This window comes from Mustelus asterias, chromosome 10, assembly GCF_964213995.1.
Source record: "Mustelus asterias chromosome 10, sMusAst1.hap1.1, whole genome shotgun sequence".
Classification (NCBI taxonomy): Eukaryota; Metazoa; Chordata; class Chondrichthyes; order Carcharhiniformes; family Triakidae; genus Mustelus; species Mustelus asterias.
Window position 1 is genome coordinate 84,704,216 of NC_135810.1, and position 20,265 is coordinate 84,724,480.

At 40.1% G+C, this 20,265-nt stretch overlaps 1 protein-coding gene across 1 annotated transcript in view; it reads left to right on the plus strand.

Moving 5' to 3' along the window:
• Positions 1–20,265, plus strand: part of rnf17 (ring finger protein 17) — a 73,523-nt gene that overhangs the window by 36,325 nt on the left and 16,933 nt on the right. Inside the window, exons 15-20 of the mRNA XM_078221447.1 lie at positions 6,030–6,193; positions 8,940–9,059; positions 12,206–12,286; positions 14,485–14,610; positions 17,289–17,351; positions 19,732–19,848. Of these exons, the coding sequence (XP_078077573.1) occupies positions 6,030–6,193; positions 8,940–9,059; positions 12,206–12,286; positions 14,485–14,610; positions 17,289–17,351; positions 19,732–19,848 (671 nt within the window). The remainder of the gene's footprint in view (positions 1–6,029; positions 6,194–8,939; positions 9,060–12,205; positions 12,287–14,484; positions 14,611–17,288; positions 17,352–19,731; positions 19,849–20,265) is intronic.

Genomic DNA, 20,265 nt, shown 5'->3' on the forward strand with positions numbered 1-20,265 from the left:
TGCAGACTCCACACACACTGACCCGTGGCCAGAATTGAACCCTGGTCCCTGGCACTGTGAGGCAGCAGTGCTTGCCACTGTGCCGCCCACTGAATCATCAGTGAATATCCTTACTTCTGACCTTTATGATGGAAGGAAGGTCATTGATAAAGCAGCTAAGGTGGTTTGGCCTAGGACACTAGCCAGAGGAACTCCTGAAGTGATGCCCTGGAAGTAAGATGATTGATCTCCAATAATCACAACTGTCTCCCTTTTGTGCCAGGAATGACCACAACCAGCGGAGAGTCTTCGCCCTGATTCCCTTTTTCTTGTAGTTTTGCTAGGGCTCCTTGATGCCATATTCAGTCAAATTATGTTTTGATATGAAGGGCAGTCACTCTTTCTTCATCTCTGGAGTTCAGCTTTTTTTTTGTCCATGTTTGAACCAAGGTTGTAATGAGATCATGAGCTGAGTGATCCTGGCGGAACTCAAACTGAGTGTCAGTGAGCAGGTTATTGCCAAGCATGTGCCGCTTGATAGCACTGTGATGACCCCTTCCTTCACCTTTTTCCCCATATCTTTGCAGACTTTGTTCTTTGAATAATTGGGGGATTTTAATCTACATGTCGATTGGTCAAACCAGGTCGGTCAAGGCAGCCTTGAGGAGGAGTTCATAGAATGTATCCGCGATAGCTTCCTTGAACAGTATGTAATGGAACCTACGAAGGAGCAAGCTATTCTGGATCTGATCCTATGTAATGAGACAGGAATAATTAATGATCTTACAGTTGGGGATTCTCTTGGAAGAAGCGATCACAGTATGGTTGAATTCAAAATACAGATGGAGCGTGAAAAAGTGAAATCTAATACCCGTGTCTGGTGCTTAAACAAAGGAGACTACGATGGGATGAGGGAGGAGTTGGCTAAGGTAGTCTGGGAGCAAAAGTTTCATCGTGGGACAATTGAGGAACAGTGGAGGACTTTCAAAGCAATTTTTCAGTGCTCAGCAAAAGTATATACCAGTGATAAGGAAGGACTGCAGAAAAAGAGATAATCAGCCATGGATATCTAAGGAAATAAAGGAGGGTATCAAATTGAAAGAAAATGCATACAAAGTGGCAAAGATGAATAGGAAACTAGAGGATTGGGAAATCTTTAAAGGTCAACAGAGCCACGAAAAAAGCTATAAAGAAAAGTAAGATGGATTATGAGAGTAAACTAGCTCAGAATATAAAAACAGCAGAAGTTTCTACAAATATATAAAATGAAAGAGTGGATAAAGTAAACATTGGTCCCTTAGAGGATGAGAAGGAGGATGTAATAACTTAAATGAGGAAATGGCTGAGACATTGAACAGGTATATTGTGTCGGTCTTCACAGTGGAAGACACAAAAAACATACCAAAAATTGATGACGAAGGCTATGGCAGGTGAGGACCTAGAAACTATCATTATCACAAAAGAGGTAGTGTTGGGCAAGCTAATGGGGCTAAAGGTAGACAAGTCACCTGGCCCTGATGGAATGCATCCCAGGGTACTAAGTAAGAGGTGGCGGGGGGGGGGGGGGGGGGGGGGGAGAATAGCAAATGGACTATTGGTAATTTACCAAAATTCACTGGGCTCTGGGGTGGCTCCCGCAGATTGGAAAACCGCAAATGTGATGCCACTGTTTAAAGAAGGAGGTAGACGAAAGGTGGTTAGCTTAACTTCTATAGTAGGGAAAATGCTTGAATCTACCATCAAGGAAGAAATAGTGAGACATCTGGATATCAGTTGTCCCTTTGGGAAGACGCAGCATGGGTTCATGAAGGGCAGGTCATGTTTGACTAATTTGGTGGAATTCTTTGAGAACATTACATGTGCAGTGGACAATGGGGAACCTGTGGATGTGGTGTATCTGGATTTCCAGAAGGCATTTGACAAGGTGCCCCACCAAAGGCTGCTGCATAAGATAAAGGTGCATGATGTTACGGGTAATGTATTAGCATGGATAAAAGATTGATTAATTAACAGAAAGCAAAGAATGGGGGGGGTAAATAGGTGTTTTTCTGGTTGGCGATCAGTGACTAGTGGTGTGCCTCAGGGATCAGTGTTGGGACCGCAATTGTTTATGATTTACATAGATGATTTGGAGTTGGGGACCAAGTGTAGTGTGTCAAAATTCACAGGTGACACTAAGGTGAGTGGCAGAGCAGAATGTGCAGAGGACACAAAGTCTGCAAAGGGATATAGATAGTCTAAGTGAGTGGGCATGGGATTGGCAGATGGAGTACAATGTTAGTAAATGTAAGGTCAAGCATTTTAGTAGGAATAACAGCGAAATTGACTATTTAAATGGTAAAAAAGTTGCAGCATGCTGCTATGCAGAGGGACCTGGGTGTCCTTGTGCATGAATCACAAAGTTGGTTTGCAGGTGTAACAGGTAATTAAGAAGGTAAATGGAATTTTGTTCTTCATTGCCAGAGGAATGGAGTTTAAAAGCAGAGAGTTTATGTTGCACATGTATAAGGTGCTGGTGAGGCCACACCTGGAGTACTATGTACAGTTTTGGTCTCACTTGAGAAAGGATATACTGGTACTGGAGGGGGTACAGAGGAGATTCACTAGGTTGATTCTGGAGTTGAGAGGGTCGGCTTATGAGGAGAGATCGAGTAGACTGGGGTTATACTCGTTGGAATTCAGAAGAATGAGGGGAGATCTTATAGAAACATATTGTGAAGGAAATAGATAAGATAGAAGCAGAAAAGTTGTTTCCACTGGTAGGTGAAACTAAAACTAGGGGCATAGCCTCAAAACAAGGGGAGCAGATTTAGGACTGAGTTGAGGAGGAACTTCTTCACACACAGGGTTGTGAATCTGTGGAATTCCGTGTCCAGTGAAGCAGTTGAGGCTATTTCATTAAATGTTTTTAAGGCAAGGATAGATAAATTTTTGAACAGTAAAGGAATTAAGGGTTATGGTAAGCAGGCAGGTAAGTAGAGCTGAGTCCACAAAAGATCAGCCAGGATCTTATTGAATGGCGGAGCAGGCTCGAAAGGCCAGATGCCCTACTCCTGCTCCTAGTTCTTATGTTATGTTCTTAATTATCCAACTCCTTTCTGAAAGCTATGATTGGATTTGCCACTACCCCACCCTCAGTCATTGCATTCCAGATCGTAATGTGTGACTCATTGTATATGGAAAGATGCATAGAATATAGAAGCAGGAGTAGGCCATTCAGCTCTTGGAGCCTGCTCCGCCATTCATTATGATCATGGCTGATTTATCAAATTCAATCCCCTGATCCCTTTAGACCCAAGTGCTATATCTAATTCCTCCTTGAAATCACACTATGTGTGGCAGTGAATCCCACTCTTTTTGGGTGAAGAAATTTCTCCTCACCTCAGTCCTAAAGGGTTTACCCCTTATCTTCAAACTATGACCCCTAGTTCTGGACACCACCACCTCAGGAACATTCTTTCTGAATCTACCCTGTCTAACCCTGTTAGAATTTTAAGTTTTTATGAGATCCCCTCTTGCTCTTCTAACTACCAATGAATATAGTCTTAACCAACTTATTCTCTCTTCATATGACAGTCCTGCCACCTCAGGAATCAACCTGATAAACTGTCATTGCACTCCCTCCAAAGCAAGGACATCCTTCCTCGGATAAGGACACCAAAACTGCACACAATACTCCAGGTGTGGCATACCAATGTCCTAACAATTGCAGTAACACATCCCTATTAATCATCTTGCTGCCTTTATTGCTTGCTGTACCTATGCACTTATTTTCAGTGAGTGATACACAAAGATATCAAGATCCCACTAAGTATCCACCTCCCACAATTTGCATCCATTCAAATAATCTCCCTGCTAACAAAGTGGATAGCCTCACATTTATCCACATTATACTACATCTACCATGCATGGGCCCTATCACTCAACCTCAGTCCAAATCACTGAAGCATTTCTGCATCCTCCTCACAGCTCCCCCTCCCACCCAACTTTGTATCATATGCAAATGGAGATAATACATTTAATTCCCTCATTCATATCATTAATATATAATGTGAACAGTTGAGGTGTTGTTGTAGTTGTTAGCTTGTAAAACAGTTGTGCTGCAAACTGTCCATTTGACTTTAACTGTCCAAGATGAAAGAGTCAAGAATAGCTATGCAGCATTTTTAGCATAATACGAAGTTAATGTGCATCACATTACTATGGGGAAGAGGGCAGAGGAAACCATTTTTGAAACCAGGTTACAGGCTTCCCGATTCAATAAATGAATATGAAGGGACAGCAGTTCTGCATGATCAACAAAGAGGCTGTTTCAGCTTTGCAGGCTACCATAACTGGATGTGGGAGGGAACGGGTATTCAGTCAAAGACATCCAGCAAAGGATTCCAGGAAATTCATCCTGGCAAGGCTGTGAGAAGGGGAATCATTGGAACAGGCTTTACTGTTGGTGATTGATTTTAAGAAATTTCAAAAACTGAAGAAAGTGCTTTGAAACGATCACCTGATGTTACCAGTTGGCCAAATGGGGGACAAGGGTACACATTGGAAGCTGTGGACTGTTTGCTTTAAGGGTTGTTTCTATGGAGAGTGTGATGCATAAGTATAAAAGGGAAATGTTTATTTCCATAGTCTGCCTATAAAAAGTTGGTGTTTAGTCAATGGTGGTTTTTAGTCATTTGTTACAGTAAAAGTTTAAAATGTGAAACCTTGTCTTTTTTTACAGCTGGTAATTAGAAGCTCAAATCCTTCTCAAAAGTTTTGGTCTCTGCCTACAGAGATCATAACAAAATAGAATTGGATAACATCCTGAAGAGCATATTTTCAGGGTTACAAGGAAATGCGACTAACTGTAGCTGTTGCAGAGAGCTGGCAATGATATGATGGGCCATTTGGCTGCCTCGTGTGCTTTTTCTTAATTATGATCATTACCAGCAAAATGCTCACTCTCATTCTTTCCACCTGCCTAGCTTCCTTGCATAAACTAAATACAGCACTCTCTCTTCTGGTCTTGCTATGTACTACTTAATATTTTTGAGTGATGTTTTTAAGAATTCTATGCTCTCTGTACCCTTTGTGATTTTATCCCAGTTAATATCAGGATCATTGAAATTCCCGACAATTACTACTATTATTTCTGCATTTCTTTGCAATTTGCTTACATATTTGCTTCCATCTCTCTCTGTTTGGGGTTCTATGATACATTCTCAATAGTGTGATTGCTCCTTTTTATTCCTTGTGTTTAGGAGTGCCCTTATGAAGTTCCTCATATTATATCTGTTTGGTAATGGCATTTAAGCAAACAGTTTGCAATCCATATGTAATTTTCAAAGCTGGTCTAAATGAATCAATGGCCAGGTTCCTTGCACCAATATCGGTTGACCTGTAGGGACTTAATGGTGAGACACTTGGGGGGGCCTTGTACATCATTTGCAGATTTTTCCTCCTTGTTAGCCAGATTGTTCGTAGAATCCTTACAGTGCAGAAGGAGGTCATTCTGTTGGTAACCTCATCTTTTGATTGAAGATTTCCTCTATTACCTCAGTGGTCTCTAAGCCAGGACTACAGGAGATCCAAAAAGGAGTGAACCACAGGCATATTTAGGTCTGTGCTGAGTCCCACCCTGGGTCAAGGTTTTTGGAAAATGCTGCCATGTTGGTTGTTCGTCCCAGAAAAGTAACCAATATGAAAAAGTAATATTTGGTTAACACTCAATAGAAGGTTACAGAGATCGCTGATCAGAAATTTTGTGATCGCAAGTTGTCGTGCATGCATTGAATTGCTACAAATGGGCACTGCATAGACAAAACCTCTTTTTTAAAAAACATGGTTTTATTAAAAACTTTTTTCTGTATTCTGAAGTGTCAGAGGCTCAAAATAAGATATTGTTTTGATAGTTGTTGCAATTGTTAATTTTCATAATGTCATTTTAAAGTGTTAACATGGTGCATATCAACATTATTTTCAATATTTAATTGTTTTTGCTACGGCTTCATGGAATCTTGCAAGTTGATAACTGATCCTAACTGTTGCACTTTTTGCTTTGAATTCAGAAGAGCAATTCTCCATGTTGACCAATGCTATCCAGACCAGTTTTAAAGTCCTACCATTTCTGAAACTGTATTGCTATAGCAAAAGAGAAGGCTGCATTGTTAAAGGTTCTGATACGCTCTGGTACAGAGGAAGGATTTTGGAAGTAATTGGAGGATCGGTTAAGGTGAGATGTGTACAAGTGTTGGTATATTTGTAAATATGCTAGTAAAGCCTAGGGTTCTGGAAACCTGAAGATGGTAGAAATGAAGTGTTTAGACTTGTCTTTCAACAGAATGTAGTATAGTTTCTCTGCCATCCTGAACAGTACATGTGGATTGGGGTAAAAACTTTCCAGTGGTGCTTGCTAAGCTAATACTGCTAGGGCTTTTAGAATATATAAATATCATTGAGGAAATAAAGCGCTTTTTTACTCCAAGCATCTGTGTACGTGTTGAGTACACTTGGCTTGCTTAATATCTGCAACATGTATGTACATGCTGTGCCCTTCCTAATCCCAACACCACGCTCAATTGTGTTGATGTGACATTTGTTTTCCTTCAGACTCCATTAGAAATTGGGTTACAAACTAATTCAGATTTATCCTTTTATAGCAAGTAGAGATGGAAATCTTTCGCTCTATCAGTCTAGACTGACTGAGCAATGAAAGGGCCCACTGCATCGTGGAGCTTCCATGTAAAGTTTTTTAAAGTCATTAAAATTATTTTACATTGCATAAAGCATATAGTTAAGTAAAAGAACCTGGTGTCCTTTCTAAAATAATGAAAAATTATATTAAAAAGAAAAATAATGGCATTGTCATTATACGGATAATTCATTGCTCTGTGCTCAAAGGGAGTGCTGATCGTATGAATTAGGAACAGGAATAGGCTAGTCGGCCCCACAAGCCTGCTCTGCCATTCAGTAAGACCATGGATGATGTAATTTTAACCTCAACTTCACATTCCTGCCTAATTCTGATAACCCTTCAGCTCTTTACTTATTCAGAATTTATCTGTTTCTGCCTTAAAGATATTCATAGACTCTGCCTCAAACCACTATTGAGGAAGAGATTTCCAAAGTGTCATAAATCATCTGGAGAGAAAATATTTCCTCATCTCTTGTAACTGGGCGATCTTTTATTTTTAATCAGTGGTCCTCAATTCTCCCACGAGAAGAAACATTTACACATCCACTCTGTCAAATTGTGTTTCAATCAAGTTGCCTCTTACTTTTGTAAACTCTAGTGGATACAAACCTAGCCTGTCCAGCCTTTCCTCATGACTCGCTCATTCCAGGTATTAGTTGATTAAACCTTCTCTGAACTGCTTCAACACGTTTATAACCTTTACTAATTTCATATCAATTAAAAGAGCTAAAACTTGCAAGCTATTTTAAGAGTGTGCAAGTTTTTGTGATTTGGAAAGGTGCCTCACTTTAGAAATATACATAGAAACATACGTACGTAGAAAATGGAAGCAGGAGTAGGGCATTTGGGCCTAATCCACCATTCATTATGATCGCGGCTGATCATCAAATTCAATACTCTCTGATCCTGCCCCCCTCCCCATAGCCCTTGATCCCTTTAGCCCCAAGAGCTATATCTAATTCCTCCTTGAAATCGCACAACGTTTTGGCCTCAACCACTTTCTGTGATAGTAAATTCCACACATTCATCACACTCTGGGTGAAGAAAGTTCTGTTCATCTCAGTCCTAAAATGTTTACCCCTTATCCTCTGCTTATACCACTGCTTTCCGAATGCTGTGCTATAAAATCCTTGATAATGGACTTTGGCAACTTCCCTACTACTAGCATTGGGCTCACTGGTCTGTTTGTTCCCGGTTTTCTCTCTACTTCCCTTTTTTGAATAGCGGACTAACGTTAGCTACCTTCCAATCTGTAGGAGCCATTCCAGAGTCCAAAGAACTTTGGAAAACAACCACCAGAAATAGTTTGGTTTCTTTTGTGTGCATGGGTATTCTTGCTTTTCACATATTGGAGAGAGCCTCTGTATATGAGTCCTCATATTTGTGTGATTTTAATATAGCCATTTCCTTTCATTTTTATGCATAGGCGGTTTTATGTTAGATTAAGTTGGACATTGGAATTATCAGCAAATAGTTCCACCCCTGACCTTGCAATGGGAGGGAAGATGTTGAAACAGTTCAAGTCCTGAAGAACTTTGGCTGTGATGCCTGGGGCTTGTTGAGTTGCCTGCAATATCTTCCTTACACAAGATAATCAATTAGAAGGGCAACCTTGGAGCTGTTTGATGACGCTATTAATGATTCCCTCCATCGTTTTGCTGATTTGAGTATAGCCTGAGGTGATACTGGTTAGGTTAAATTTATCCTGTTTTTACTGAACTGGGCATACCTGGGCAATCTTTCGCACTTTTAATAGTTGCCATTTCCTGTGACAACCCTTTCTATTTGCTTCCCACATCATTGTTGCTATGCTTCTGAACTTCTGTGATTACTTTTGACATGTCCTCCTCTGCCTACTTTTCAACTAGTTGCACTTTTTTGCTGCTTGGTAACTCAACAATCCATTTTTTTAAATAAAGTTTTGTCATTGCAAAGAAAAATAAATGTAAAAGCTTGGTGATGTAAAATGATGGGCCATATTTTCTGCTCATAATATTTTAGTATCCATCATACTTTATATGCTGGGTCTATAATCTTCTATAAAATATCACACATCTGTCACCTTGAGCAATACTGTCTAGCTTTCAGATAGTTTACAAACATGTTGAAGATTTTGTTGTATTCCTACCCATATTATTTTGTGAACATTTAGTTCTAAGAAAATTATGGAGAATGCAAGAATATCACTAAGACTTTCTTAACTTTAAAATATTCTGATTTTAAGATTTGAAAATGTTACATTTGCTTGATAAGTATAATTATTCATTCATCGTCTTGATGCTAGGTGCAATATGTTGATCGTGGATACACGGAAACAATCCCTCAATGCCATGTTTATCCAGTGTTAATGTATCCTGATATTCCTGAGCTTTGTCTGCCATTTCAGCTTTATGGAGTAGCACCTGTAAGTATATCATGTACAGGATTTGGATAAAGTCTAATTGACTATACAAGTTGCATGTTTTTGTTAACCATGTTTGTTGCCCACAGAGGAATGATCTGTCCTGAAGAGTCCTATTTTAAAAACTATCAGTACCCGAAGGACTCTTTGGCATAGCTCTGAACAGAGCACCTATTTGGGTAGTCATGAATCATGCATTCTAACAATATGTTCCATCCATTTCAGCTGATGCAACATTAACATAGCTTCTAGCCTCATTCCTGGGATGAGGATGATTCCAGACATGTCTGTGTCTTGGGGGAGACTATCATTTGTTCTTTGTTCTGGAATCGCAAGATCCTTCTAAGACTATGTTGGTATTCAAGGATGAGTTATGGCATCTGTTAGCTCTCCAAGTTTCAACGCTGTCAAGAAGCGAGAATAACTAAGCCAGATAGACTGAGTTTAATAATGGATCCCATTACCATGATTCTCAAACTTGAGTATGCAATTGAGAATGGGCTGAGCTAGCATGTTGGATTCGATGGTGAATGCTTCAAACTGTGTCAGCCATTTTGGGATGGATGGATTCCAAGATATGTGAAGTGAGGGACATTTTCCAAAACTTTGCCATGCGTCTCAATTGATGGCTTCTGTGGATTTGTTGTGGGTTGGCAGAGGAATTTGGTCTTCTGGTGTTCAGAGCAAGTACCATGCTCCTGTAGAATATTCTAATGCCAGAATCCATTATTAAGGATGCTACAAGAGGAAACTCATAAAATCATAATGCAATCAGGCAGAGTTAACATGGCTTTGTGAAAAGGAAATTTTTTTTTGAGGTAGTAACAAGCAAGATGGATAAGGGAGAACTTGTAGATGTGAATTTCCAATTGGTGTTTGATAATTGTAGTGCCAAATCAAAGGTCACTACACAAGATAGGAAGTAACATATTAAAATAGATCAAGGATTGGCTGGCTAACGAAACAGAAGTAGGGATAAATGGGTCGTTTTTAGGTTGGCATTGTAATTAGTGGAGTGTCACAGGGATCGGTGCTGGGGCCTCAACTTTTACAATCTACATCAATGATTTGGATGAAGAGACTGAATGTATGGTTGCTAAAGTTGCTGATGACACCAATATAGGTAGGGAAAGTTATCTAGAGGGGGTAGAGAGTCTAAAGAGAGATATAGATAGTGGAAAGAAGATTGGCAGATGGAATATAACATGGGGAAATGTGAACTCATGCACTTTGATAAGAAGAGTGGAAAAAGGTATATTAATTAAATGAGAGATTGCAGAACTTGGTGATAGAGAGGGACCTGGTGTCCTGGTACATGCATCGCAAAAAGTTAGTATATAGGTACAGCAAATGATTAGGAAGGCAAATTGAATATTGGTGTTTATTGCAAAGGGAATGGAATATAAAGGTAGGGAGGTCTTTCTGCAACTTTAAAGAGCATTAGTGAGATCACATCTGGAATAGTGCGAAACAGCTTTGGCTTCCTTTTTAGAAAAATGATATAATTGCATTAGTCGTGCAGAGAAGGTTCACCCACCTCATTCCTGGGATGAAAGGTGTATCCTATGAAGAAAGGTTGAACAGGTTGGGTCTAAACACATTGGAGTTTGGAAGAATGAGTAGTGATCTTATTGAAATGTGGAAGATCCCGAGGGGACTTGACAGGCTAGATATCAGGATGATGTTTCCACTCCTGACCAGAACAATGGAACATTGTCTCTCTTTTAACACTGAGGAGAATTTGTTTTGAGGGTCATTATTACATGGAGTTCTCTTCCTCAGCAGGCAATGGCGACTAAGTCATTGAATTTATTTTTGATGGACAAGTGATTCAAGGGTTATGGGGGTGCAGACAGGAAAGTGGCATTGAGACCACACCAGATTAGCCATGATATTGAATGGCAGGACAGACTTGTAGGCCAAAGTGGCCTTCTCCTATGTCCTTGTGTAGGATTCTGCGAATATGCTATCTGTTGTAATTCTTTACGCTGATGCACTGGTTGGTGTTCACACTAATGTAGTTCCGTAACCAAAGTGGTTCTTTTGATCTTGCCCTTCACCTGATTACAGGTGAAGAATTTACAGCTGAGGTAAAAAGCATGATGGGTCTGGAAAAAGATCGGGAGAAACAGTTTCCACTTACTAAAGGATAGTGAATGAGGGGACACAGATTTAATTGGCAAAAGCAACATAAAAATCTTTTCCCCACATAGTGTGTGGCATGGCGTGATAGTGTTGGCGGCAGGTTCAATTGAAGCATTCAAAAAGGAAGAATGTGCAGAGCTCCAGGGAGGTGAGAGAATGGCACACACGATGGGCCAAATGACCACTTCCTGAGTTCTAACGATTCTGAAGTTCGGTAATAATTATCACCATTTAAACGTTTACTTGTTCCTTGATCACCAACCCTAATTTTTCAGCTGTTTATACTGTAGAACCATTGGGCAAGTTCATGCTATTGCATTTGCTTTGATATCGAGTCTTTCATGACAGTTTTTAGATGACTGCAACAGTGCACGTTGGAGAGGAGTGGGGTATCTCTAAACAGCAACTTCCAGATTTGATCATTTAACTGCTCGTCTGAAGTTTTGTTCAATATACTGTTATAATAGTACCATTGGCCTCATTGTTATTTTTATCTCAAAATTTGAGCATTAAATTGGTCAGTTTTCAGAATAGAAAATAAAAATTAGTTTACCTGGACTGTAAACATAAAGAAATCTACTTGGAGAATGAAATGTCTATAAAATGCTTAACAAAATAAGGTAAGAAGTATGTGAGCTTGTAGTCAATTGTTTTATCTGTGGATGGGGGTGGAGGGTCTCATTGTTAGTTTGTTTTGGGCCTGTGCACGAGAGCTAGACCTTCACGCAGTATCGGCCCAGTCTTTCTTGACTAAGGATTGGTTCAAATTTGGGGAATATCACCAGTGAACGGTATGCTGGATCTGCTGGTTAAATCATTGGCCACTTGTTTAACACTATAATATTTATGATTGCTCTTTATGCTCAGACATTTCTGTACTCTAATTTTTAAGCTTTAATGTTACATGTTCTGCTCTTTGAAAAATGTTAACTAACCGTCGTAAATAAAACTGCAGTTAAAACCTATTCATTCTAAGTGTTCGAACTAATTGGCAACTTTTACAGGTGGGAAACAAGTGGCAGGAAGATGCTATTGACACACTCAGAGAATTACTTTTCCAAAGAAATTTGGAGGTGGAGATCATGGTAATTATTTTTCATCCCATACACAATAGTTGTGTGCCAACATCTAATCGAAATGATTCATGTATAGCATTAATATTGGTTTATTGTTATTCATAACCTAAAATAATTTTCAACACTAATGCAAGTGTAACTTAAGGAACTTATTTGTATAGATGTACAAATAGTATATGCATCATTATTTGGATTTTTTCAGTACAGACAAGGTTTTAGTGGTTAGGTTTATAGTTGACCTGATAAGAGTTGGTTTATAGAACATATATTTTAGATATAACTACTACATGTACACATCAAAGCAATATTCTTTTTGATAAAAACCAGAGTGCAATTGAATCATCGCAAAGATGGACACCCATATGTGACATTTTTTTAAAAAGAACTTTAATGCAATTAAGATTTATTAAACAATAGAAACCAACAATCTGATAGGAAAATTGGATATAGCGAGTAACCCTGATGTTGTGGGAAATTCACCACTTCGGAGTCAGACTTGGAGGTTCAACAAACAGTTTTATTCGGACAAAGCTTTGGGAGAAGTGCTGGCACTCCGCAGTACAGGCAGTCACCTTCTCAACTACACAATGGTAGTTGAGCATCTTTTATACTTTTTAGATAATAGTACGGACATTAGCCGTTAGCACATCGTTACAAGTTGAGTAGACAGATACGGACATCGACAGTTAACATATCATTACAAGCAGACAGGTACGGACATTGACAGTTAACACATCATTGTACATAGAGTGGATACATTTATACAGTTATGTCCTCTATCAATGACTGGTTTCGATATATACATTTATGTATTTATGTCCCCATCAGTGGCTGATCTTGTTATCAAACTCATTGTTCTGAGTCTGCTCTTTTCCCAAGTCTTAAAGTGCCTCAAGGTCAGACCAGTTTCCTGCAGCAATTTAGACACTAAAGTTTTTAACCCTTTGTGTAACTGTCTGTGTCCAAAGTCAATGCCTCTTAATGTCCCTTCCCAGAGTCCATTTTGTGTGCCAGGTAACCATTTTGTGTCCATCACTTTGATTTCACCATAACGCCTGATGAGATACAAAATAGCAAAACCATGGTGGCTGGTGTCCTTGCGTGCAATGACTGTAATCGGGATTGGCTAGAAGTGGAAGTGAATTGCTGAACATTCCTGTTTATTTTCCTTTTGAAGTAGTGTCTGGATATCCTTTTGATAGTATTTACATACTTACAACAGTATGAATCAGGAGAAGGCCATTTGGCCCCTCGATTCTGTTGTGCCATTTTATAAGATCATGGCTGATCTGTTTGTGGCCTCTACTTCCTTGTCTGTCCCTATAGCCTTTGATTTCCCAATGTCAGTCAAGAATCTGAGAGACTCGGTCTTAAAAATATTCAGTGACCCTGCTTCGACTATCTTCTTGAAGAAAAGAACTTCACAGAAAATATTTCTCCTCATCTCTGCCTCAAATGGGGGATCCCTTATTTTTAAAGTGTGTCCCCTAGTTCCTGTTTCTTACAACAGGGGAAGCATCTTTTCAGCACCTGTCAAGTCTCCTCAGGGTCACATATATGTTTCAATAAGATAAATCGTAGAATCCCTACAGTGCAGAAGGAGGCCATTCGGCTCATTGAGTCTGCACTGACCACAATCCCACCCAGGCCCTATCTCCTTGACCCCACATATTTACCCTGCTAGTCCCCCTGACACAATGGGGCAATTTAGCATGGCCAATCAACCTGACCCGCACATCTTTGGACTGTGGGAGGAAACCAGAGCACCCGGAGGAAACCCACGCGCACACAGGGCGAACGTGCAAACTCCACACATACAGTGACCTGAACCCAGGTCCCTGGCGCTGTGAGGCAACAGTGCTAACCTCTGTGCCACCGTGTTGCCCTCTCCTCTCATTCTCCTAAACTCCAATGGATACAGGTTTAACCTGTCCAACCTTCTCTCATAAGACAAACTCTTCATTCCAGAAAATGACAGACCTATCAATTTAACATCAAGTTATGAAGAAGTTACCTGAAGCTATGTCCATGATTCCTTCAACAGTGGAGGAGGTACAGCACTGATGCATCAAATGCTACCTGAGATTAAGTTCAATTGAAGATAGGTTGGATCAGCATTGCTTGTGTGTGTACTTTTAGATTTAGTAGGAAAGGGAGTGTTCTAGTTAAGATATTCAAGTAATAAAATTTATATTAACTAATTCTAGGTCCAATTGGAAAATTACATACAAACACCATTAGTTGATCTTCGCTTTGATGGAATGTCTGTTTCTTGCTTTATGATTCTCCATAACCATGCTGTTCAAGATGAAACGGCTTCAATAATGTTAAAGGTAAGATTGCACGTTTAACCAAATTTAATTGTCACTTTACTGGCAGTTAACGAATCTCACTTTGGTACTGGAGAAGTTTGCAAACATTTTTGAAGTAAGTGAACTGTACCTATGTTAAAGGGGAACAAACTAGAGCCAGCAGTCTCATAAAGGCCTATTAACATAACAGAAACTATATATGAATGGATTGGAGGAATATCTGTACAGAAATAGCTTAATCACAGAATGGTTATAGCACAGGAAGTTATTCAGCCTGTTGTGTCCAAACCAGCTCTCTGATAGCAACTTATCCAATTTTTGAAAATCACCGTTGAATCTGCCCTCTTTCAATCGCTCCACCAATGGCAGCATGGATCCTAAACTCAGAAATTCTCTTCCCTCTGCCCTTCTGTCATCTGTTTGACACTCCTTAAAACCAGCTAGTTAATCAAGCTTTTGGTCACCTGCCTGTCTTTTAGCACCCTATGTGGTTTGGTCATGATGCTCCTTTGAAGACCTTGGGATGTTTACCATGGTAAAGGTGCTATGTAAATGCATGGTAGTATCTCTGATACTGGTGATGGTTTATAAACCAGTGTACAAAGAACAAAGAACAATACAGCACAGGAACAGGCCCTTCGGCCCTCCAAGCCCGCGCCGCTCCCCGGTCCAGGATTGAATCCTGAATCCAGGATCCCCGCCCAATTTTCCAGCCTATCTACATACCAATATCCTATCCACCGAGCTGTCCCTCACAGCTACGATGCTTTGTTCATTACAACCTATTAACTCACCCCCACCCCCCCATTCCAGACCATGTGATCTCCAGGGAGAGGCGAAAACCCAGAGTGAAAAACCCCAGGGCCAATATGGGGGAAAAAAATCTGGGAAATTCCTCTCCGACCCCCTGTGGCGATCGAAACGAGTCCAGGAGATCACAATGGCCCCGATCGGAAAATGCTTCCCAACCCTAGTCATTTCCACTTCCACGAACACCATATGAATTCCCTGCCCCCGAGACAGGTTCCCAACTATCCGCAGTCTCGCTCTGTACTGGCACCAGCAAGATGATCATAGAATGAAGCCTTGAAACGAGAAACAAGGAACAATTAGCCCGCGCCGCTCCCTGGTCCAAACTAGACCACTCTTTTGTATCCTTCCATTCCCACTCCGTTCATATAGCTGTCTAGATAAGTCTTAAACGTTCCCAGTGTGTCCGCCTCCACCACCTTGCCCGGCAACACATTCCAGGCCCCCACGACCCTCTGTGTGAAATATGTCCTTCTGATATCTGTGTTAAACCTCCCCCCCTTCACCTTGAACCTATGACCCCTCGTGAACGTCACCACCGACCCGGGGAAAAGCTTCCCACCGTTCACCCTATCTATGCCTTTCATAATTTTATACACCTCTATTAAGTCTCCCCTCATCCTCCGTCTTTCCAAGGAGAACAACCCCAGTTTCCCCAATCTCTCCTCATAACCAAGCCCCTCCATACCAGGCAACATCCTGGTAAACCTCCTCTGTACTCTCTCCAAAGCCTCCACGTCCTTCTGGTAGTGTGGCGACCAGAACTGGACGCAGTATTCCAAATGCGGCCGAACCAACGTTCTATACATCTGCAACATCAGACCCCAACTTTTATACTCTATGCCCCGTCCTATAAAGGCAAGCATGCCATATGCCTTCTTCACCACCTTCTCCACCTGTGACGTCACCTTCAAAGATCTGTGGACTTGCACACCCAGGTCCCTCTGCGTCTCTACACCCTTTATGGTTCTTCCATTTATCGTGTAGCTCCTCCCTACATTATTCCCACCAAAATGCATCACTTCGCATTTATCAGGATTGAACTCCATCTGCCATTTCCTTGCCCAAATTTCCAGCCTATCTATATCCTTCTGTAGCCTCTGACAATGTTCCTCACTATCTGCAAGTCCTGCCAGTTTTGTGTCGTCCGCAAACTCACTGATCACCCCAGTTACAGTGTAGATAGGAAGGTTCACTTTCCCTGAATATAAAATTCACATGGAGCCAGTTTAAAAACTGATCCAGAAGAAGTTCATCATGCAAGCTCATAAGAGTGCATAAATTTCCTTGAGATTTGTAAAGGGATGGTGCACCGTAATATCCATCCTCCAAGAGGAGGATTTTCTTTCTTATCAATGAAGTTTGAAATTTTTTTGAAGGATGTAGATCTTGTCCAACCCTTGCGTTCGAGAGTGGGGAGCACACATCTGTGTATATTTTACTCACTCAAGGGGCCAATGAGCAAATTTTGGAAACATGAAGTTTGGCACAACAATAAACTGATTTTTTTTCTAATTTGAGGTTTTGAGGAAAGAATTGCTGAGCTAAAGTACAGCAATGTCATAGCAATAAATCCAGTTTTTTTTTAAAAAAAGGGTAAGTATTAAAAATAATGTGTGAGGGTCAGTGTGTGAGAGTGGATGCGTAAGGCAGACTCTCTCACCCTCTCAACTCGACCAGTCTCGCGCACACTCACCTCCAACCACCTACTCAGTCTCTTGTTACTTACTGACTCCTACTCATCCACATTTTCTCACTGTCACACTCCCAGCCCCACACATGCACACCATCCCTCCCAGCCACCCATCTGTCATATTGAAAGCAAACAGAGGTTTTTTAAAATGTACTTTGTAATGCAGCATACTAAATGAACTACTTTTCTGTCACAGAAATGTTGTCCTGGCCTAAATAATGGAAATGTGGCTGAAGAGAATTGGGATTTGATGCACGAGGTAAAAGTATTTGCATTAATTTTAGTCAGTTGTTAATTCTAAACATCCTTTTATCACTGCTTTTCAATGGAAACTCAACCAGATTTTGTATGTCGGTTACGTTTTGGGATTGGCAGAGTTGCTTTGTTGCTATTTAATTATTTTTAGGTTATGCAAACAGTACATATCTGATTTGCAGAATGCTCAATCATCATCACTAGAGTCCACCTTGACATCAAATACAGGCATATGAACACATTGGGAAGAGGCTACCATTGCCTTTCAGTTTTCCAAATGGTGATGTACTCGCTTGCACAGCTACAACTGTGACAAAACTCGGGTTGATCCCATAAAATAGTCCAATTGATCAACACAACTCCATATCTACCCCTTTCATAACTGGTGGATTGTGGTTACATTATGTAATGTGTATCTTGTGTACAATAGCATTTTACCAAGCTTACGTCAACAGCACCTCTGAATCTTGTATCCATAGTAAGAAATGCAAAAACAGCAAGATTATGGTGACACAATTGCACAGTATTCTGATTGTGCTTGTATCATGTGGCATGGTGGCACAGTGGTTAGCATTGCTGCCTCACTGCGCCAGAGACCCAGGTTCAGATTCTGGCCTTGGGTGACTGTGGAATTTGCACAATCTCCTCGTGGCTGCGTGGGTTTCCTGTGGGTGCTTCGGTTTCCTCCCACAGGTTAGGTGAATTGTGTGGGGTTACAGGCATGGGATGGAGGAAAGGACCTGGGTAAAGTACTTTGTCAGAGTGAGTTCGTGCAGACCTGATGGGCCGAATGGTCTCCTTCTGTACTGTCAGGATTCTGTGATCTCTGGTTTTCTATCACCACATGGTCAAAAGTTGTGAAATTCTCATTGTGTGTCTCTCCCTTGATGAATTATTTGTTTAAATGCGTCTGCTGTTTGGATTTATATATTTAAATCAAAATACCTTGCTTAATTTTGCGATTGACTCAAAATCTGAGCAATGTTGAAAAATCAAAAAAATACTGGGAATGCACAGCTCATGACTAGATTTCAAAGGTTGGTGTTATGATCTTGGTTGAGACCAGTAATTTTTAAAATGGATTCCACAGTTTAGAACACAATTTTTACAAGAGTCAAATTGATAAACACAACTCCATATCTACCCCTTTCACAACTGGTGAATTGTGGCTACATTATGTAATACGTATATAATACAATATGTGTGTGTGCACAAATCTTGGGTAGCCACTTGCATTCTGAAACCCAAAATCAACGCAAGATAAGCTTGAATTAACAGGCAAATTATGGTTAATTATAAACACATGAAATGAATAACCAATACAATCAAGATGGATCTTGTGAATTGGCTTGGTGTACATAATGAGTGAAGTGCTATGAATCTCAGTTGATCGAGCACAACAAACTCCATGGCTGGAGCGTGGTCGGAAAATCCTGCCCTCAGTTTCCTTAGAAACTGGAAGGATCTGTTTCCTTTCCCTGTTTCCCTTTTTAATTAGGGTCTGTCTCGAAAAAATGTAAGCTGTGAAACTACAGATTCCATGACATTGGTTAAAAAGGTGTGAAGTATTACATAATGCACAAGTCAATTTTTCAGAAATTGAAAGTGAAATGTGAGTTGAACTTGTTCCAAATACGCAGACGAGTAATAGAGTGTAAATAAATGGTAGAATCCACTGGAATACGATTGATATATGGAAAGCTTGCATATTTTTAAATCTGATCATGGATTGGACAATCTCTGAATTTGTAGTTTCTAAATATCTGAATTGAGATTAGCATGCCTTAAAAAAAAAACTTTTTAAAATAATCCCTTATTTGCTAATTACTTAATACATAGATAAGATTCTGGAAAAGCACAACAAATTAGTCAGTATTTATGGGGGGGGGGGGCGGGGGGGTGACTGAGAGTAAGTGTTAAATTGACCCTTTTGGGTAGAGCTGTTTAATCAATGTAGCATGCTTGGAGAAACCTGGTGACATTGGACCTAATGGTTTCCAAAGCTTTCAGCAATTGATGCTTTTTTTGCATTGTTTAGATCTGTTGTAGATTGATTGTTATGGTTAGCCAGCAGCTAGTTCTGTTATGTGTATCATATCACAGGACTATCGATTTGATGGATGTTGAATTAGCTGGACGTGGTCCTTTATTTGGTTAGCAATTCCTATATTCCTTTCTAAACTTTTAGATGCACAGTAATCCGAGCAAACCACAGGGAAATGTATGTAAAGTGAATTCATGTAAGAAAAGTATTTCTGTTTCAAAATTATTTCCTGCATTTCCATAGATCTAATAAATAGAGACATCTGGACAAAGCCCAGTCTTGGACGCACCAGTCATGAAATAATAAGTAGTCTTAATGTGTTGGAAATCTGTGTTCACAGGATTTACTGCCTTCACATTTTGAAACCCTTATTGTGCCAGAGTATGATTATCCATTATTACCTTTACCCGGAAAGATTTTCCCTGTAACTGTAAAGCACCTAGAAACTCCCAATCAGGTATGTATACTACATTTCTGGATAGAGGGATTTCGGGTAGACGTTGACTTAACTGAGGGCTATTAAAGTTCTATTTTATTGAATCTACTAGTTTAAAATGAGGTTCCTGCAATCTAGAAGAAAATATAAATCATACACAGCTATAAAACTTGTTGTTGAGAACCACATACCCTCCAGTTTAGGAGGGAAAAGATGCACGCAGAATTTTTCTTTTTTTTTTCAAAAAAAGTGAGGGTGGGAATGATGCTTTTTGGTTGGAAACATTTTATTCTTTTCTCCTCTTTGTAACCCTCCCACCATATAATTTGGCAAGGGGTATTGGGTGCTGAAATAGTACATTATAATTCCAACATGGCTGCAGCAGAGATTCGGGCACATCTGTAGTTTGATGCATATTATATTTAGGTTTAAGGTGAG